At 50.1% G+C, this 21,464-nt stretch overlaps 1 protein-coding gene across 2 annotated transcripts in view; it reads left to right on the top strand.

The window, feature by feature from the left end:
* The first annotated feature begins 187 nt into the window (after positions 1–187).
* Positions 188–21,464, top strand: part of sptb (spectrin, beta, erythrocytic) — a 33,161-nt gene continuing 11,884 nt past the window's right edge. The window contains exons 1-17 of one of the 2 annotated variants that reach the window (XM_067243526.1): positions 188–440; positions 3,873–4,135; positions 13,122–13,273; positions 13,551–13,724; positions 14,787–14,884; positions 15,248–15,328; positions 15,525–15,640; positions 15,766–15,878; positions 16,029–16,216; positions 16,345–16,462; positions 16,868–17,026; positions 17,522–17,824; positions 18,094–18,244; positions 18,606–19,476; positions 19,630–19,767; positions 19,889–20,648; positions 20,793–20,995. In XM_067243526.1, coding sequence (XP_067099627.1) covers positions 3,976–4,135; positions 13,122–13,273; positions 13,551–13,724; positions 14,787–14,884; positions 15,248–15,328; positions 15,525–15,640; positions 15,766–15,878; positions 16,029–16,216; positions 16,345–16,462; positions 16,868–17,026; positions 17,522–17,824; positions 18,094–18,244; positions 18,606–19,476; positions 19,630–19,767; positions 19,889–20,648; positions 20,793–20,995 — 3,785 coding nt within the window. In that variant the 5' untranslated portion in view covers positions 188–440; positions 3,873–3,975. Of the gene's footprint in view, positions 441–3,872; positions 4,136–6,121; positions 6,827–13,121; positions 13,274–13,550; positions 13,725–14,786; positions 14,885–15,247; positions 15,329–15,524; positions 15,641–15,765; positions 15,879–16,028; positions 16,217–16,344; positions 16,463–16,867; positions 17,027–17,521; positions 17,825–18,093; positions 18,245–18,605; positions 19,477–19,629; positions 19,768–19,888; positions 20,649–20,792; positions 20,996–21,464 lie in introns of those variants that run through there. The other variant, XM_067243525.1, reaches the window with a different exon arrangement.

The following is a 21,464-nucleotide window of genomic DNA, read 5'->3' on the forward strand; positions in this document are numbered from 1 at the left end:
TACCCTGTCAATGGGAAACTCGGTAGCAGTACAGTCAGTAGAGGTGACATTTCTGTGATGGGCGGGGGTGTCGGTGTGTTACGATTAGAGGCAGGCAGACGGGCGTCCGGGGTGGGGGCGCTCTGAAGTGTGTCTGCCATTTAAAGTCACCCGCTCATGACTGGAATGTCCGTCCCCTTGCGCGCGGAGATCATGTACATGTAGATGCGCCCAGTTTATTTTTAACGCGCAGGGTGGGTCAAACTCTGGCTGTCGGGAATGACCGTGGTGTGTGCGGCGGCTTTCTATCTCTACCCCTCTCCCTTGCCCCTCTCCAGGACCATACCCTCCGCGTGGAGTCCGCAACCGTGACCCGTTACTGTCCGTTTCAATGGGATTATAATTGACAGAGGAACTTTCAAACACCGTCATTTCAGTCGCAGTAACTGACTCCAGATAAGGTGAGTGTCCTGTGGAAAGTTCTGTTGAGCAGCTACATGGGGTTTATAAAGGTTGTTACTTAAAAAATACTTGATATGAATAATGTTAGATCAGGTTGAAAGTCTAATAGTTGCCCTTAAAGTAACATTTCCCGGCCAGTGAGGGTTATGAATGAGAACAATTCCAGTGCTTAAGGCATCCAATGTCTAATTTTGTCACCACCTGTTGCTTCCGTGCAAAAACAACGACTTGTGCCAAATACCTCACCAGCAGACGTATTAGTTGGTACATTTATTGTGCTAATTTTGTCGTCCAGTATCGAATTATTTGGGGTGATGAATAGTTTTTGGTGTGTTTTTGGTGGTTGTGAGTGATCTTTGAGACCATCCACTGTAGGCCGCAATGTAGCCAAATGTTCAGACAGTTATGCGTCCTACGGAGTCTTAACGATCCTGCTGACTGTTCCCCGCCCTCTAGAAATGCGCTTTCACCTTCTTCATCACGTCTCATACAATACATTTGTTTTTATTTGATCCATTCCCGGTTACGGGAGTTCTTTCAAAACATCATATTGTACACTTTATACCTACGTTTTTATACACTATTTCTACAAATGTGTTTTTGCAATATCTACATTACTCGTGTCCTTGGCTTTACCTAAAACAGCCTAATTATATTGACAAGATCATTTATTGACATGGAAAGTGGCAAGGCCTCTCTGTTGCTCCATCTTCTTGTAGACTTGTAGAGTGGAAGGCAATTTTGAGGTAACCTAATAGGGAAACTGTATCAGGGCACTCAAACTCTCTCTTGCTGTCTCTTTCTTTCTCTCTCCCGCTCCCTCATCTCACTCTATTTCTTTCTCAGTCACTCCCTCTCTCCCTCTCTTTTATTCTCTATCTTCCTTTGCCAAACAAAGCACCTTCAATATCAGTGAATGAAGCCAGCTGCGTGCCGTCAAATTATGTGCAAGTTTTCAGAGTTCCCCTTAAAAGGGAAAACCTGCACACCCCAGTGTAACTATTCTGTAAACACTTTCCAGAACGACGTTATTATCGACCTGCTCTCTCCTCCATAGTGACCCCTCTCAAGATCAAGCCGGGCATTGTAATAGTGGATACCAGATCAGATACTACAGTACCCTGGGATATCTTACCCAGTAATGGATTTGACTCAGTGATTGATGTGAAAGCATGCAACCTGCTGGGTTCAGTGGTGTGGCTGCTGGCGGGATGTCTGGTATCTCTTGGCTAGGTGTGTGGAGCAGCAGAGGCAGTGTAGATCCATGAGCTCATAGACGGCTTGGAGTAGAAGGAATGGGAATAGGTTTACACATATCTCTCTCTCTCTCTCTCTCTCTCTCTCTCTCTCTCTCTCTCTCTCTCTCTCTCTCTCTCTCTCTCTCTCTCTCTCTCTCTCTCTCTCTCTCTCTCTCTCTCTCTCTCTCTCTCTCTCTCTCTCTCTCTCTCTCTCTCTCTCTCTCTCACTTTGATCACTTTGAAGGAACAGCAGACACTGGTTCTCTTAATGGATTTATTCATGAAGTAACATTGTTCTGGTTGTGAGAGTCATGGGTCGTAATCAACTCCAAGTGGGCGCGTGTATCACATGACCTTGAGACATCCATAAGTGCATCAGTGGTTTCCTGTTCTGATGGACTAAGCATCCTCAGGCTTCTCTGACATGTCTCTGCTGCCAGTTGAGACAGCTGCTAAAGAGAGTCCCAGTGAAGCTCTGCACCTCCTAGCCATGCAGAGACTGCCCAGTGAAGCTGAGCACCTCCTAGCCATACAGAGACTGCCCAGTGAAGCTGGGCACCTCCTAGCCATGCAGAGACTGCCCAGTGAAGCTGAGCACCTCCTAGCCATGCAGACTGCCCAGTGAAGCTGGGCACCTCCTAGCCATGCAGACTGCCCAGTGAAGCTGGGCACCTCCTAGCCATGCAGAGACTGCCCAGTGGAAATGTAGTTGCACCGTACAGCAGCTATGAACCTCCTATCCGACACTTTGGATAAAAGTGTCAGCTAAATTTCAAACTGTTTAGTTCTGTACACACAGGAAAGTACGCATAGATGCGTACTAGAGCGGAGTGTGTTTAGCTAGCACTGGCATGTAGGAGTTGTGTGTGTGAGGTCTCCGCAGGTTGTGTGTGAGGTGATAAGGGGATCCCCAGGGTGGGTGGAGGGTCCCTGGGCTGATAATGAACCTCTGCAGGGGACTGATACAGACAGGAGTTGTAGGAGGAGGAGGAGGAGGAGGAGCAGGAAGAGGAGGGAGGACTATTCCAATGTACTGGGGAAGCTGCACTGTACATGCTGTCCACGGGCCTCTTCTTTGAATAACGGACTCACACGCGGCACACACACGCACGCACATGCACACACAGACACACCCAGGACACAGACCTCACTCCCGCTATGAATATCTACCTTTACTCTACATAACTAGCCAAATAGCCCTGAATTTAATTTCTGCACTTCAGCAGAGCACCACAAGAGGGTGGTCTCACATTGAGTCGTGGTTGTGAACATTACGGCTCACAGATTCCCTTCACAACCAGCCCTTGAGTAGCACTGTATAAACATACTATTATAACCAGACAAAATACACAAACAGTGTGGGGGGCTGCATCATTTGAGAGCAGGCAAGGGTTTGTTCGTCATGAGAGGGGTTCCCCTCCCCCCGAACAGGAAGATAAGGCAGGCATGCTCAACACAGATAGAGCTATCTTAGTGGCTAACCTTCACTCGCCATTCAACCCTGAGAACACACACACACTCTACGCACACACACACTCTCCGCACACGTTCACGACACGACACAGTGACAGTTGGGGGACATGTCGTGCTCAAAATGGACTCAAGGGATTGGAGGACTGGTGGTGTCGGTTTGTGGAGCCAAATTAGATGGAAAAGGTTATAAACTGAAGTACAATGTATGTAACAATATGTTTCCAAAAATGCGAGTAAGCTAGTGGCTTTCCCTGACCTGTGTGAATTGTTGATTGTGGTTATTAATAGTATGAGACGCTTCTATCCAAGGAGACGTACAGGGGGGGGGGGGGGGGGGGTATTGACTGAGGAACCTCTTGTTCTTCAGTCAAATGATCTACCCCGAAGCTGTACTCATCTCCCTGCATGATGTTTCGTTATGGTTTGAAAGCGTGTGCAGGTGGTGGAGTTTTAACCCTTTTTCCCGACCTTCGGTCTGAGAAACACTTCCTCTTGCTGTCCAATATGGACTCAAGCGCATTTCAAATAGCTTTACTAATAGTTCATCTAGTTCATCTTACTGACTGAAGCTCTTTATCAGTGAGACGATGAATCTGTAGCACGCTCAGATCAGCCTGCTCCCTCAATGTAGAGAATCCCAACCATGCTGGGTCTTTATAAAGCTGCATATAAATACCCGTGGTAATAACTCGCACTCGTGTGTTTTCCTCTGTGTGCCAGACCCCTCTCCTTTCCTGGTGTGTGACCCTGCCCCCTCTCCCTCGCGCCCCGTCCCTCCCAGAGCACCCAAGCACGCAGCCGTGCCCCGCCCCCTGCCGCCAAGATGGCCGACGCCGTGGCAACCACCATGGACTTTGACAACGTGGAGATCACGCAGCAGTACAGCCGCATCAACACGCGCTTCGAGCTCTCTGATGAGGAACTGGACAACGACAACAGCTCCGCCCGCCTCTTCGAGCGCTCGCGCATCAAAGCCCTGGCAGGTGAGACTGGTACTTCCTGTTTACATGTGATGGACTGGGGTTATGACAGGTTAGAGTTCTACTTCCTGTTTACAAGTGGTGGGCTGGGGTTATGACAGGTGAGACTGGTACTTCCTGTTTACATGTGATGGGCTGGGGTTCTGATAGGTTAGAGTAGTACGTCCTGTTTACAAGTGGTGGGCTGGGGTTATGACAGGTGAGACTGGTACTTCCTGTTTACATGTGATGGGCTGGGGTTCTGATAAGTTAGAGTAGTACTTCCTGTTTACAAGTGGTGGGCTGGCTAGGAGAGAGTAGTGTATATGTTGATTATGTCAAAGCAACAGCATGTAGGCCTCCCCTGTTCTGTCTCGCATGTCTCGCGGCGCATGAGCCCCACACACACACCCGAATGCCTACGCCCCCTCAGCTCCCCGCTAGCTGCTGGGATCACTTGCACATTCCCAGAATGCCCCAGTGTGATGGAGCTGGACAGCTGCCCTCCCTGTCTACCCTCCATAGCTTGTATCTCCGGGATGACTGGCTGAGCTCGTAATATGTGACCCACCTGTGGGGCTTCTGTCCCTGGGGGGAGGGAGGGGGTGACACGGCCGGGCTGGGTCGGGCCAGGGGGAGGGTGGTGCTGGGGTAAATATGCATTATGGGAACAGAGTTTAAATGTTGGGGGGGTCACATATCTCGAAAGCCTCAGCCATTCGAGGGCTCAGTAAGGATGTGGACCAGAATGACGCCTCTGGGTAATCTGGGACTGAGGTGGGAGAGAGAGAGAGGGTAGACAGAGAGAGAGAAAGAGAGAGGGAGAGGGTGTACAAGAGAGGATACATGTGAGTGTGTATGTTGTGTGTGTCTATGGTCTGAGACAATGGGAGACTTTACCTGTCTGCTAGGCCCCACACCCTGCTCTCTGCTCCCCTCAGAGCAGACATGAGTCAGCAGCTCTCTGCTGCTCTCTGTCTCGGAGGTCCCTGTCTCTTTAAGAGCAGTGAGCTGTTCTGTGTGAGAGCTGGCTGCGTGGTGTTGTGCTGCTGTTGCTCCAGTGTTTCACGAAGCAATCCATTTCCTGTCAGAGAAAGAGAGGGAAAAGAAGAGGAGGGATGAGAGAGAGACAGGGTGATGGAGAGAGGGAGGGATGGAGAGAAGTGGAGGGGGTGAGAGAGGGATGGAGAGTAGGATATAGAGATAATGGGCGAGAGAGAGGAGATGGAGAGAGAGATGGATGGAGAGAGGGGGTGAAAGAGAAAGAGCGAGAGAGAATGGAGGGTGAGAGAGTCATGAAGAAAGTTATAGAGAGAGCGAGGAGAAAGAGGAGAGAAAAAAGAGGGAAAGAGAAGAATATATACTGGTAGAGAGAGAGAGAGAGAGAGAGAGAGGAGGAAGAAAGAGAAAAATCGAAAGGGTGTATGTGTAAGTAAGACAGTATGTGTGTCAGAGCAAGACGAAGAAATGGGTCTAATGCGTAGCTATTGATTTACAGCTTGTCATCACAGAAAACAGGTATTCATCTGAGCATTGTCTGAAAGCCCATAGACGCCAGCTACACAACGCACAGCAGCGCTCATGAGAACACATACATGCTCCCATACAAATGCACCGCTCATGTGATTTAAATTTAGATAAGACACACACGTTTTCATCTCCGGAACACTCTTCTAGGTCAGCCAGTCCTGTGTGAGTCGTTTCTGCACCCCCCTCCCCCCCATTCCCCACCCCACACCGCTCTGCCTCCCCTCCGGTGATGTCACGGCTGCGTGGGGTTGTTTTGACGAGAGAGGGAGGGAGGGAGGGGGGAAGGATGACACGTGTGCAGCCAGGGACATACCGTATGCATGGCTGGGATGCTGGAAAACCACTCTGACCTGAGCTGAGGCAGACGGGGAGACGCAGCACAGCTCCGACGCAGAGAGAGACCGGGGGATCGGCACGACGGAGGGAGAGAAAGACGGACGGAGCGAGAAAGAGAGGGAGGGAGCGGAAGATCGCGCCAGACGGAGAGGGGGAAAAGGGAAACAGGAGGAGAGGAGGAGCAGCGAGCGAGAACGCGGGAGCGAGCGAGAACGAGCGAGGGAGAGAAGCGGACGAAGGAGGGGACGTGGAGTGTCAGCTCCCAGCTCCGGGGGGCTCCTCAGCAGAAGAGAGGCAGGATGAGCAGCCCGTGTCTGCTGCGAGCCGTCCCTGCTCCCCTCAGCCAGCCCCGGCTCCGAGAGGTCAACATCAGCCTGAAGAGCAGCCGGGACAGCGCCCCCACCAGGACCAGCGGCCCGGGCCGGGAGCCCGGCGTACGGCCTCCGGCCCCAGGGAAGGAGGCCTCTCCGCGGGCCAGTCTGAGCAGTGGCACCGGTATCAGCCGCAGTAAGAGCACCCCTCCGGTCCACCGGGCCCAGCGCACCGATGCCAGGAAGACGGGCCGCGCCGAGGGTCGAGGCAGGCTGGAGCCACAGCACCAACCAGAGAGGAACGGGACCCTCTTGGTCATCCCTCCGCCGGGACCGCCCGCTGGGATCTGTCCTCTCCCCTCCTCCTCAACCTCCTCCTGCACCCAGGGACGGCACCAGCCCTCTCCTCCGCGCCTCCCCCCTCCTTCCTCCTCGACCTACTCTTCCAGGAGCATGAAGAAGGCACGCTGGCTTAGTTTCAGCACCTCCAACATCTGCTTCAACACCATCCTGGACGGACGCTTCAGGCAGCTGCAAGGTACCTTCCTGCCCTGGTGGAGGTGGAGGTGAGGGTGGAGAGGAGGTTGAGGGCGGGGTTCGAGGTTCGAGGTGAGGGTTGAGAAGAGAGGAGGATGGGGGTAGGGTGAGGTTGGAGGTGAGGGTGGAGAGGAGGTTGGGGGCGGGGGTTCGAGGTGAGGGTTGAGAAGAGAGGAGGATGGGGGTAGGGTGAGGTTGGAGGTGAGGGTGGAGAGGAGGTTGGGGGTGAGGTTGGAGGTGAGGGTGGAGAGCAGGTTGGGGGTGAGGTTGGAGGTGAGGGTGGAGAGGAGGAAGGGTGGGGTTAGAGGTGAGGGTGGAGAGGAGGAAGGGTGGGGTTAGAGGTGAGGGTGGAGAGGAGGACGGGGGTGCATGACCCTTCCCCTTCCCTGTCAGTTTGGGTGGTGGCGGTGGGGTTGTTGGGGTTGGCGGGGGTGTTGAGATGCAAGCGTGTGGGCTGAGGCTGGTTGGTTGTTAGAGCGGGATGTGCTTTCGTTCTAGTGGCCCTGGTTTAAATGCATTGCTGGTTATTTATTTATTTTCAGGAAGCGGTGGCCATGCCCCAATTGTTCGTTGAGTTCGTTATGAATTTTTCATGGAGCAAAGTCCTAAAAAGGCTGTGTGTTGCTTTCCCTGTTCCATTTCCATGGTCCAGGACAGTGTCGAGAGCTCTTTCCTTTCTTCTTTTTTTTTCGGGGCGATTAATGAGAGGTTGACACCTGTGGTCATTGTGTTCCACGCAGTACCCAACACCCTGCTCTCTCCCTGACAGAATACCAGCAGGGTGGAAATATGTCTGTTTGTTGTCTTCTGACTCATAAAGACTCTGTAACAAGTCACGGTTCGACACAATCAGCTGTGTGGAAACTCCTCTAATTTCTCCAACTCTTCCTCTCTCCTTATGACGCCCGCTGGTATCTCTATGTGGGTCTCTGGGGTCGTTGTCTCTCTCTCTCTCTCTCTCTCTCTCTCTCTCTCTCTCTCTCTCTCTCCCTCTCTCTCTCCCTCTCTATCTCCCTGTCTCACTCTCTCTCCCTCTCTCTCTCCCTAACTCTCTCTCTCTCTCACTCCCTCTGTCTTTCCCCACTCTCCATCTCAATCACTTTTTTTTCTCCGTTTAGTTTTCTGTCGTCCTGTATTTAATGAAAGATCCTCTCTGCCACAGTGGATTTGTGTTGTGTTGTACTTTTCAACTCCCGGATGACAGGATGCATTAGCGAGGGGGGGGGGGGGAAGGAGGGGTGTGGGGATGGGGAGGGTGGATTGGAGAGAGGGGGAAAGAGCGAGAGAGAAAAACACACACACAAACATTACCATTGCTCTTATTGATTTGGGAATGTGTCCAGAGCTCGATGGACCCTTAAATGATTATTAGGGAACACTTATTCTTCTGATGACGGAGATATCAATCTGTTTCTGTATTGCTGTATTTTAAAATGTTTATTTAACCTTTATTTAACTTAATTTCAAGGGAGGCCTGGCCAAGACAGGCTGCAACATAAAAACACATAGTTACAGAAAGAATAACACAAGTTAAGACAGAAGACAAGTTACATAACCTGGGAATCGGGCTAGTAATCCGAAGGTTGCCAGTTCGATTCCCGGTCATGCCAACTGACGTTGTGTCCTTGGGCAAGGCACTTCACCCTACTTGCCTCTGGGGAATGTCCCTGTACTTACTGTAAGTCGCTCTGGATAAGAGCGTCTGCTAAATGACTAAATGTAAATGTAAATGTAAACCTGGTTAATTTAAAAACATTGAAATTTTTGGGAATGTCTGTTCATTTCAAATAGAGGCAGGTTCCCCAAAAATGACAATGTTTTAAAATTGTATTGGCTTGTATGTATTTGCTTGTAGTATTCCTCTTTGTTACTCTGGGTGTTTACCCTCTCTCTTACCTCGCCTGCTTACGTATTTGTCATTCCGCCCAGCTCGTTGCTATGGCTGTTTCTTCTCCTCCTGCCTTGTTTGTGCCCAGCGTAAGTCGCTTGGACACCATGCTGTCAGACTGTTATTGTCTCGGTCAGTGTACACTCTAACACGGCTACTGTCCACATGCCTCTGTTAACCTCTCTGCTGCCCTGCGCTCCAACGAGGCTGGTAGTCTACACAACACTATCCTGATGCATGCCAGTTCTGCCCTCGGCCAATCAGGTCTATGGTTCTGCCATCGACCAGCAAGGTCTAGAGTTCTGCTCACAGCCAGCCTCTGAAAACTCTATTCTCAGCTGGTTAGGTCTGGTGCTCGGTTATCAACCTGTCAGTTGTTGAAACCTGCCCTCAAGTTTGATACTCGACTCGTCAGGTCTAGGCCCTTGACTAGTAAAGGTCTGGAGTTCTGCTTTTGGCCAATTATGTTAAGTTCTGCCTAAGGCAGTCAGGAGTAGACTTCTTCTATCGACCAGTCATGTCTGGAGTTGTTGCCTGTTAGATCCAGAGGCCAGCTTATCAATTCTGAAGCTTATCAATTCTGAAGCTTATCAAATCCGAAGCTTATCAAATCTGAAGCTCCTCCCTCAACTAGTTCTGCCTTGGCAAGTCAGGTGTTGAGTTCTGCCCCCAAATCATCAGTTCTAGAGTTCTGCCATCAACCTGTGGGGTCTGGTGTTTATCCCTGGGGCCAGCATGCCCGCAGGTAGCCCTGCCAGTCCTGACTCAGGCAGGCTTGAGCTGGGGTGGGCAGCCCTCGCTCAGCAAGGGCTGACTGTGGGAAAAGGGGCTGGCTGTGTACAGGGAAAATCCATCAGCATGAATTAGTCATGGGGCTGTCGCTGGAGTCAACGAGCAGGGAAGGAGAGATCAGAAAGTGGGAGCATGTGAAACAGAGGAGTGTTTAGCGAGACTCGTACTGGTGAAGAGCTGCGAGAGAGAGAGAGAGAGAGATGAAGGGAGAGAAAAAGAGAGAGATGAAGGGAGAGAGACCAAGACCAGCAGAACACATCAGGGTCAGATACACATTTCACACACATGAATATTCACTAGAGTAGTCATTACATTGAAATTGTATTCATTTAGCAGATGCTAAATGAACGGTTTTATTCAAAGCGACGTACAAATAGCGCTCAGTGAAAGTATGAAGGAACAGAAGTGCAGAGTTCCAACCGTATTTCGGTGGTTAGAGTCAATATTTCGATCAACAAAGTCTCATATTCATGCATCTCCCCATGCATTCATGCATGGGGAGATGATGTACAGGGAGATGTCCCTGTACTTACTGTAAATCGCTCTGGATAAGAGCGTCTGCTAAATGACTAAATGTAAATGTAATGTAAATCTACATCCCTCCCTGACTCGGGCTTCACCGTTAGTGCCTGTGTTAGAAGACAGCCATGTTCTACAACAGTTGGAAGAGTGAGAGACACATTTGAGAGAGATATTTGGAGTACCGAGCTGCTTGTAGGATGTGTGAGGCTTCACCCCCACTCGAACCCTTTTCAAAACATCCCAAAATGCATCAGCGCTCAGCTGCAGATCCTGTCTCTGGGAGCTACAGTTAAACACAGGCGAGCTCATCTCCGACAGCTCTCTCTGGGCCATTACTGGGCCATGTGAAGGACAGTCCTGGACTAACTGCCCCCCTCGGGGGCTGGTGAGGATAGCTGGGGCTTCTCTGGTCTACCTGTCCCCTCAGGGCTTGGTAAGGGTAGCTGGGCAGATGGACCCTGGAGGGGACTGGAAACAGAGCCCCCATGTTCCCACTTCCCGCCCCCTCCACCATCTAGTGGTCCCCTGACAGCAGCACTCTGCCTGTCTGGCAGAACGTGCAGAAGATGGAAGCGGATTGTGGTGTGTTCTACGAAGAATACCCGTAGGTAATGGAGGAGCAAGGATGGTCGGTCCCACACCGACACGCCACGGAAGGTTCTGTCACATACTGTAAACTGTATGTGCGTGGCTTAAATGGCATCATTATTTGATAAGGGCTGGTCGGGGGTAGGAGGGCGGAGTTTGGTGTCATGCGTGCTCCTGTGATTCCTCCCTGAGTGACCGAGGAAAGAGAAAAGGAAAGAGAAGACATGGTTATTTAATCACGTTAGATTCCTTTACCATGTATAAGTGTACAGTACGGTGTGTGACTGGTTATGCTGTGTAGATGACTCAGGACATGCTTCGTATATGTTTCACATGGTTGTCAGTGGAGGTACTGGAAGTGACACGTCACTTCTACTGAGCCAGGAAGCCTTTGTCTCCACAGACTAGACTCTTAAAAGCGTGTCTTTCTTTCTCGCTGTCTCTTTCTATTTCTCTTTATTTGATCCATCTCATCTTCTCCTGCCTGACCTCCTTCTCTCTCCATCCATCTCTGGTTTACCCCTGGATCTCCTTGAGTGTCTTGCTTTCTATCTTGCTCCCCCCACTCGTTCTCTTTCCCCATTTTCTGTATCTCTCTCTCTCTCTTTCCCATGTATCTCTCTCTCTCCCATGTTTCTCTCTCTCTCCCATGTTTCTCTCTCTCTCCCATGTATCTCTCTCTCTCACCCATGTTTCTCTCTCTCTCTCCCATGTTTCTCTCTCTCCTTGGCTGTTCTCTACAGCATCCAGCTCTAAATCATTTATAAAACAAGTCATTAAGGATGCAGTCTTTTGCACTTTTGTATTTGGGATCAAGGATTACCATGGTACAGCCACTGAAGGGGAACACACACACACATACACACACAAACTGCAAAGTGCACACCAAAAAAACAGTACCCACATAACTGCAAGTCTGCTGTACATTGAGTCCCTCTAACAGCATATGGAGGAGTCAAATCCACTTAGCTTGTTGCTGAGTAGCAGGACATTTGTTGTTGTAAGTGGATGTGTGGAAAGGTTTGGAGACATGAGATGTTTGGAGATGTGAGGTGGTGTTTGGGTGTTTGGAGATAAGAAGATGTTTGGAGATGTTTGGAGATGTGAGAATATTTTTTGAGATGTTTGGAGATGTTTGGAGATGTTAGGATATGTGGAGGTGTTTGGAGATGAGAAGATGTTTGGAGATGTGAGAATATGTTTGGAGATGTTTTCGAGATGTTTGGAGATTTGAGAATATGTTTGGAGATGTTTTCGAGATGTTTGGAGATGTGAGGATGTGTGGAGGTGTTTGGAGATGAGAAGATGTTTGGGGATGTTTGGAGATGTGAGTAAATTTGAGTAGATGTAAGGAGGTTTTTCAAGATGTGAGATGTGTGGAGATGTAAAAACAATTGTGGAGGTGTGAGGACATGTGTGGAGATGTGACGAGATGTCTAGAGATGTTTGGAGATGTGTGGAGATGTGATGAGATGTGTGGAGGTGTTTGGAGATATGAGGAGATGTGTGGAGATGTGTGGAAGTGTGAGGAGATGTGTGGAAGTCTGAGGAGATGTGTGGAAGTGTGTGGAAGTGTGAGGAGATGTGTGGAAGCGTGAGATGTGTGGAGAAACGTGTGGAAATGTGAGGAAGTGTGAGGAGATGTGTGGTGTGACATGTGTGGAGATGTGAGGAAGTGTGATGAGATGTGTGGAGGTGTTTGGAGATATGAGGAGATGTGTGGAGATGTGTGGAAGTGTGAGGAGATGTGTGGAAGTCTGAGGAGATGTGTGGAAGTGTGTGGAAGTGTGAGGAGATGTGTGGAAGCGTGAGATGTGTGGAGAAACGTGTGGAGATGTGAGGAAGTGTGAGGAGATGTGTGGTGTGACATGTGTGGAGATGTGAGGAAGTGTGAGGACATGTTCAGAGATGTTTGGAGGTGTGGAAATGTGATAAGATGTGATGAGATGTGTGAAGGTGTTTGGACATGTGAGGAGATGTGCTGAAGTGTGAGATGTGTGGAGATGTGTGGAGATGTGTGGAGATGTGATGAGATGTGTGGATATGTGAAGAAGTGTGAGGATATGTTTTAGAGATGTTTGGAGATGTGTGGAGATGTGATGAGATGTTTGGACATGTGTAGAGGTGTGATGAAATGTTTGGAGATGTGTAGAGGTGTTTGGAGGGAGATGTGTTGTTGTCTTTTCTCTCTGAGATCAGATTTCGTATTTTATTTTTTATCAAATGTTTCATACTCCTCATTATGAAAACACCCGCACACCCACACAACCACACACCCACATTCACTCAAAGTCACTTACACTCAGCTTAGGTAATGTCAAGTTGTTATTCTACTGCAAAACCTTTACCAGCATAGATACTTTCTAAAGGACTAAGAGGGATGGGTGAAAGGAAAATAGATACTGTCCGCGAGATTGATGATATCCACTGTGTGGTTATGTATGTGTGTGTGTCTGTCTACGTGTGTGTGTGTCTGTGTGTTTGTGTGTGTGTGTTCCTCCTCTAGATGAGCGTGAGGCAGTCCAGAAGAAGACCTTCACTAAGTGGGTGAACTCAATTCTATCCAGGGTCAGCTGTCGCATCTCCGACCTGTACTTGGACCTGAGGGATGGACGCATGCTCATCAAACTGCTGGAGGTCCTGTCAGGGGAGCGTCTGGTACGTGTGTGTGTGTGTGGGGGGGGGGGGGGGAATACTCCAAACCATCAAGATGATCCTTCTCATACTATCAAATGATGTAGACATGTCATAAGTGTCAACTCTGTCCCCTCTGTTCATCCCTTCACTCCTCTTTCTCTCTTCATATCTCCCTCCCTTCATCCCTCTATCCATCCCTATGGCTCCTTCTCTATCATTCTTTATCCCTTCAACCCTATATCTCTCCATGACTTAATCTCTCCACCTATCAAATCCCTCCCTCCATCCCTCCCCTCAGCCCAAGCCTACTAAGGGTCGAATGAGGATCCACTGTCTGGAAAACGTAGACAAGGCCCTCCAGTTCCTCAAAGAACAGCGGGTTCACCTGGAGAACATGGGCTCCCATGACATTGTTGACGGCAACCACCGACTCATCCTGGGTCTCATCTGGACCATTATCCTCCGGTTCCAGGTGAGCAAGCCCACAGCCACAGAAACATCTAGAAAGAATCTCAGTCTTCACTTCTTCTGGCACCTGTCGTCATTATCAACGGTTCCAGCTACATCCCAAACCTGTCAATTTGATTATTTTATCTCTTTTTGTTGGGCTAGAAAAATTGGATTTATTTTTAATATGACAGCTTTAGTTATTTTTAGCGTTCGCCGTTCAAACAATATGGCCTGCTGCATAATTCAATCTTTCAAAACGAAGAGAAAAAAGGCAGGAGTTGACTTGGCCCCTGTCTGCATCCCACCGCTCAGAACAAACCAAGGAGAACCAAAGCTGGGCTAAATTTAGCCCCTCTCAGGGCCTGTCTCTCAGTGAAAATCTCTGCTCCAATTACTGAGCCACTGTGTGGGAAATTCACATCCTCAATATCAGTCTGACCAAGGTCCCAATTAGCAGAACTAATGCCAGGAAAATGGCTCATCTAGGGTTAGTTCTACAAAATCTTGTTTCATGCTCCCAAATCATGTTTTGAATCCTAACTGAATAAGGGATGGGGTTTAAAGAGATGTGCATGTGAACACTCTTCAAACAGAACATTCACTAAATGTGTATATTTGATAAAGGAAATAGTGGCATCCAAACCATGAAGGTTTTGTCCTCAAATGTACAGGGCAGTCTAGCTTCCAGTCAGTGGAAATATAGAACAATAACTAACTACAGTGTTACTATAGTACAGTGTCTAACTGCAGTCTAACTGTAGTATAATAACTAACTACAGTCTAACTGGAGTACAATAACTAACTACAGGCTCACTATAGTACAGTATCTAACTACAGTCTAACTACAGTATAATAACTAACTACAGTCTAACTATGGTACAGTATGTTCCTGTAGTCTATCTACAGTACAGTATCTAACTACAATGTACATTATGTACCTACAGTGTAACTACACTTCAGTGTTGTTGACAGTCTCTAACAGCAGAGACCTCAGAGTCTAACCTCAGAGTATAACCTCAGAGTATAACCTCAGAGTGTAACCTCAGAGTGTAACCTCAGAGTCTAACCTCGGTGTTGTTGACAGATTCAAGACATCGTAGTGGAGACGGGTCAGGCAGACCAGAAGGAGACTCGCTCGGCGAAGGACGCCCTGCTGCTCTGGTGCCAGATGAAGACTGCCGGGTGAGACCGCCAGATGACCAACAGTTATAATCAGAGAACACCCGGGTTGATTACAAAGATCAATTACTTAGTTACTTCTTGGCAATAGTTAAGGTGCATTGGATTTGTGTCACACTTGGCTCCTAAGGGGACCGATCTGTGGGTTTCATCAGACTTGATGAGAGAATTCAAGTGACCCTAAAGTATAGTTGCAGTGTACTTACTGTAAACTCAGTAGTCAACCCAGATCTGTTTTCTGCGGGGGAAAGCTTGTGGTTTGGGTTCATCGACTTAGACCGATGTTCGTTGAGCAGAATCGATTTGGAAGAGGAGATGGAATATTTTGTGAGCGCGGTCACTCACTGTCTCTGTTTTCTCTCGCAGCTATCCCAATGTAAACATCACTAACTTCACCACTAGCTGGAAGGACGGCATGGCTTTCAATGCTCTCATACACAAACACCGGTGAGGAGACGCCAACCGCCAACACTGTTCTGTTCTGTAGGCTCTTACTTTTGAATGTAAATACTCACACTTTGTCTGGTTCTCATTTATCTCACACAAACTCTCTCTCTCTCTCTCTCTCTCTCTCTCTCTCTCTCTCTCTGTCCTTCACTTCGGTCTCTTTCTTCATCCCTCTCCCTCCCACTCTCTCTTTTAGGCCAGATCTGGTAGACTATAACAGATTGAAAAGGTCCAACCCCACCCACAACCTGCAGAATGCCTTCAACGTAGCAGAGCAGAAGCTTGGCGTGGCCAAACTGTTAGACCCAGAAGGCAAGTGTTGTCCCTGGCCAGGACTTGCTGTGTGTGAGCTGGAAGCCTGTCAGGGCAGAGACCGTCAGGGACCTGTGAGTGTGGCACATCAGAAAGTTCCTCTCTGACCGGCGCTCCCTTTGCAGATGTGTTCACGGAGAACCCCGATGAGAAGTCCATCATCACATACGTCGTGGCGTTCTACCACTACTTCTCCAAGATGAAAGCACTGGCCGTGGAGGGAAAGAGAGTTGGCAAGGTGAGATTCTGAGGGCACCACGTGTGTTTGAGCGTGTCTGGGTGTATGTGTGTGTCTTTGTGTGTGTTTCTGTGTCTCTACGTGTATCTTCGTACGTGTGTCTTGTGTGATGGTATTTCTATTCCACCTCACCCCTTTCCTGTGTTACAGGTGCTCGACCACGCCATTGAAACCGAGAAAATGATTGACAAGTACGAGAGCCTATCATCTGAGCTGCTGACCTGGATTGAGCAGACCATCATAGTTCTGAACAACCGTAAGCTGGCCAACTCTCTGAGTGGTGTTCAACAGCAGCTTCAGGCTTTCAACTCCTACCGCACCGTTGAAAAACCACCAAAGTGAGAGAAAAAAACACACTACCCTACCATCAACACATCCACGGTCTACTCTCAATATGCACAGTTCATCTTATCCATACCAGGTCCTTTTGATAGTGGTTGACCGGTTGTTTTGTGTTGGTGTCCAGGTTCCAGGAGAAAGGTACCCTGGAGGTTCTGCTCTTCACCATCCAGAGCCGCATGAGGGCCAACAACCAGAGGGTGTACACCCCCAAGGAGGGCGCTCTGGTCTCAGACATCAACAGGGTGAGAGCCCCCCTGTCCCAGCGCAATACATACTCACACATACACACACACACACACACACACACACACACAAACACCCACACATACACAAACACACAGACTCATACACTTGCCCATATATATACTATACACCTGTACACACACATACAAACACAGACACTCACACACTCATATATACTATACACCTATACAAACACACACAGACACACACATATATGCCATACACCAATACACACACATTATACACAAATGTAAATATATATATATATAAGCACACACATACAGACTAACACGCCTATACACACCCCCACACACTCACCCACCCACACCCACCCACGCACAGCCACGCACAGCCACGCACAGCCACGCCCCCATGAACAGCCCTGTGACGGTGTGCTGTGTTAGGCCTGGGAGCGCCTGGAGCAGGCGGAGCACGAGAGAGAGCGCGTCCTGAGAGAGGAGCTCATCAGGCAGGAGAAGCTGGAGCAGATGGCCCGCCGCTTCGACAGGAAGGCCGCCATGAGAGAGACCTGGCTGCTGGAGAACCAGAGACTGGTGGCACAGGTACAGGTGGCAGAGCACACCAGCCTTACTGGGAAACCAGCTTGTTCTAACAAGCTGGTTCCCTTGTTCTCCGAGGAATGACTTTTCAGTTACCTCATGGAACGCTTCTTTCAATTAGCCTCTAAGAAAGAAAAGTGTTTGTGCATAATGCATGTCACAGAGTACCTTATGTCGACCCAGAAATCATTGACATCATCAGGTCCATACATCACAGATGTATGGACCTCCGTGTAGCAGTTTCACGATAAATAAGTTTCCTCACACAGTCCTTGAAATACAATTCACATTTGATCCATTTAGCAGATGTTTTCATCCAAAGCGACGCTCAAATAGTGCATAGACTGAACAAAGTACAACAGAGAATCAGGGCAAAAAAGTCCATAGTTCTAACAATATTTTAGTGCTTCCAGCCAAGGAACAGTCTGCACAGGACCAAACATGAAGCAACGACAGCGCTCAGTCCTGACAATCTCCTCCTCCCTCCCATCCTCTCAGGATAACTTTGGCTACGACCTGCCGGCGGTGGAGGCGGCCAAGAAGAAGCACGACGCCATCGAGACGGACATCGCTGCCTACGCGGAACGTGTGCAGGCCATGGTGGCCATCTCCAAGGAGCTGGAGTCTGAGCGCTACCACGACGCCAAGCGCATCGACGTACGCAAGGACAACATCCTGCGCCTGTGGGATTACCTGCAGGAGCTGCTGAAGGCCCGTAGGGGGCGCCTGGACAAAAACCTGACCCTACAGAGGATCTTCCAGGAGATGTTGTACATCATCACCTGGATGGATGACATGAAGGTACCTGTTTCGGTGAATGTGGCCCGTCATGTAGGACATTCAACGTTTCGACACATCTGAATACATACCCACAAGTACAACCTGAAAGCTATCCCCCCTCTTATTCAGTGTCCTAGATCCACACAGCCTTACCTCTTTTACCATCAACCGTAAATCTAAGTCGGACAGCCAAACACTGTCTTGTTTATAATTCCAAGGAGAAACATTTGACGACTAAATTGTACAACTCTTGTACGTTCCGATTCCTTTAACCTCTCCCCATGGTACAGGCTCGTCTGTTGTCTCCGGACTTCGGGAAGCACCTGTTGGAGGTGGAGGACCTGCTCCAGAAGCACGCTCTGGTGGAAGCTGACGTCGCCGTGCAGGCTGAGAGGGTGCAGAACGCCAACGCGGCTGCCCTCAAGTTCGCTAATGGAGACAGTAAGCTCAACCGATCTGCATGAGCGCCAGGGTGATCCGTCTCCAAGGGCAGTTCTGGGGTGGGGGGGGCAGACCTTCTTGTGGCCCCCCCTAAATGTAAAGTCTGAATAATAACAAACATGGTCTTTTGCAGGTTAATGCCTGCATTGCAGTGAATACAAATTATAGGCCAACAATTATGTTTGATGTAACTGGCCCATCTAATAGTAACAGTACAACTGGCCTCAGCTCGGCTCCCCCAGTCTAGAACCTTCCCTGTCCGTCTCGCCGTTAAACAACCCCAAAAAAACACAAATCGAAACAATCTATTCCATTCGTGTAGCTCCCGTTTTGATGTTTCACGCTTCTCTCCTTCTCCCAGGCTACAAGCCGTGCGACCCTCAGGTGATCCGGGACCGCGTGCAGCACCTGGATCTGTGTTACCAGGAGCTGTGCGCCCTGGCTGCACAGCGCAAGGCCCGCCTGGAGCAATCCCGGCGCTTCTGGAACTTCCTGTGGGAGATGGCGGAGCTGGAGAGCTGGATCAAGGAGAAGGAGAACATCTTTTCCTCCCTGGACTATGGCAAGGACCTGACCAGCGTCCTGGTGCTGCAGAGCAAGCACAGTGCCTTCGAGGACGAGCTGGGGGCCAGGAGGGCCAACCTGCAGCAGGTGCTGGACGAGGGCGACAAGATGATCCAGGCCAAGCACTTCGGCAGCCCCAAGGTCCACGAGCGCATGGAGGACGTGCAGAGGCAGTGGCAGCAGCTGGAAGAGCTGGCCGCCTTCCGGAGGCAGAACCTCCAGGACACCCAGAGGTTCTTCCAGTTCCAGGGAGACGCCGACGACCTCAAGGCCTGGCTGCTGGAGGCCAAGAGGCAGACGAGCAGTGAGGATGTGGGCCACGACGAGTACACCACCCAGAGGCTGCTCAAGAGGCACCGCAACCTGAGCGACGAGGCCGCCAAGAATGCCGCCACCATCGACAGCCTCTCCAGGCAGGTGGCGGCGCTGCCCGAGGAGCTGCGCAACACGCCGGACATCCAGAGACGTCTGAAGGACATCAGGGACCTCTACATGGAGCTGATGTCCCTGTGCGACCTGAGGAAGAAGAAGCTGAATGATACCATGGCCCTCTACACCATCTTCAGTGAGACGGACGCCTGCGAGCTGTGGATGGGCCAGAAGGAGACCTGGCTGGTGGGCTTGGATGTGCCGAAGAAGCTGGAGGATTTGGAGGTGGTTCAGAATAGGTAAACATAACTGTTGCAGGTGGTTTATGATGTATGTATGTATGGATGGATGTGAGTATATAGGTATGTGCGTTTGTACATGTGTATTTATGCATGTATGTACGTTCTTTTAAATGGGTTTGAATGCATATGAGCGTTTTTTGTCCCTCTCAGGTTGAGTATTCTTGCTCAAGATATGGCGAATGTTCAGTCGCGGGTTGACAATGTCAACAAAGCTGTCAAACAGCTTGAGGACACCAGACACCCCCGCACCAAGGAGGTAAAGGAATGTCAGATGCGCCTGAACAAGAGGTGAGTCTAGTTCTCCCCACAGGGATTCTAACTCTGAGAGCGCTAAAAGAATGTTAATATGAACCATGACCGATTACCTCGAAAGGCATAGATGCTGAGGCCTCCTTTGTTCGTTCCCCAGGTGGGAGGCCTTCAAGGCCATGGTGGAGGACAAGAAGAGAAGAGTCGACTCCGCCGTCAGCCTCCGCAACTACGGCCTGGACTGTGACGAGACGGAGGCCTGGATCAAGGAGAAGACACGGGTCATCGAGTCGACGCAGGAACTGGGGAACGACCTGGCGGCCGTCATGACCATCCAGAGGAAGCTGTTCGGCATGGAGAGGGACCTGGCCGCCATCGACACCAAGCTGACCTTCCTGAGACGTGAGGCAGAGCAGCTGGCCCGCGACCACCCCGACCACGCCGCCGACATCACGGCGAGACGCGCGGCGCTGGAGGAAGCCTGGGACGCGCTGCGGAGGACGATGAGGGACCGCGAGGAGTCACTGGGGGAGGTGAGCAAGCTGCAGACCTTCCTCCAGGACATGGACGACTTCCAGTCCTGGCTCTTCAAGACCCAGAAGGCCGTGGCGTCCGAGGACATGCCCACCACTCTCCCTGAGGCGGAGCAGCTGCTCAGCCTCCACGACGCCGTGCGCGAGGACATGAACAACCGCGAGGAGGACTACCACAAGGTGAGGGACACCGGTCGCCAGGTGACCCAGGGCCAGGAGGATGACCCCCAGTACCAGCAGCTAGCCCAGAGGCTGAAAGGCTTGGACCGGGGCTGGGAGGAGCTCCACAAGATGTGGGACAGCCGCAAGAACTTCCTGGACCAGGGCCTGGGCTTCCAGCAGTTCATGAGGGATGCCAAGGCCACAGATACCATCCTCAACAACCAGGTAAACTCATCAAGCTGAACGTTGTTTTGTTAGGTGATTTCAGTCACCTATACAGGATTTCGCGTACTATACAGGAAATCAACTCATTGTTTATGTAATGTGCTGTATGTTGAATGTGTGTGCGTGTGTGTTTGTGTGTATCAGGAGTACACTTTGGCCCACATCGACAAGCCGGACACTCTGGACGGAGCAGAGCAGGCCCTGAAGAAGCATGAGGACTTTGTCATCACCATGGATGCCAATGAGGAGAAGATCTCCAGCACCCTGGAGGGAGGACAGAGGCTGTTGGACAGCGGGAACCTGTACTCAGGGAGGGTCAAGGACAAAATGGACTCCATCAAAGACAGGTGAGTCCTGTCAAATTGTCATTTAGAAAAACTTTTCCTCAATTCCTGTATGTTTTGCGTAAAACACCTGGACATAAAGAATATCCAGTAGTACGAAACGTAAAATATGTCCAATATTCTGTGAAAGAACGTCTTCTCGACTTCTGTCCTGTCCATGGAATTTCTCGACCTGTTCCATTGACCTAAATGTCCTGGGCTGTACTCGTGGGAGTCAATCACAGGACCATCTTTTCAAGGTTAGCTTGTTCAGCAGTCTACCATTCGTGTAGACTCTGGACAGTCAGGGGGGGTGGGAGGGGGGGTGTATAGTTTTCAACCCAGCCCTCGGAGCCCTCTCCACACAACGGCGGGCGCCTTCCCTGATGATGGGTATTGATTGCTGGGCGGAAGTGCTCAGAGTGGTGGAGTAATGCTCAGGGGAGCTGCACGTGTCGGGTAACTTTGTAAGCTCTCTGGCATGTGGAGCTGG

The sequence above is a fragment of the Osmerus mordax genome, chromosome 9, assembly GCF_038355195.1.
Source record: "Osmerus mordax isolate fOsmMor3 chromosome 9, fOsmMor3.pri, whole genome shotgun sequence".
NCBI lineage: Eukaryota > Metazoa > Chordata > Actinopteri > Osmeriformes > Osmeridae > Osmerus > Osmerus mordax.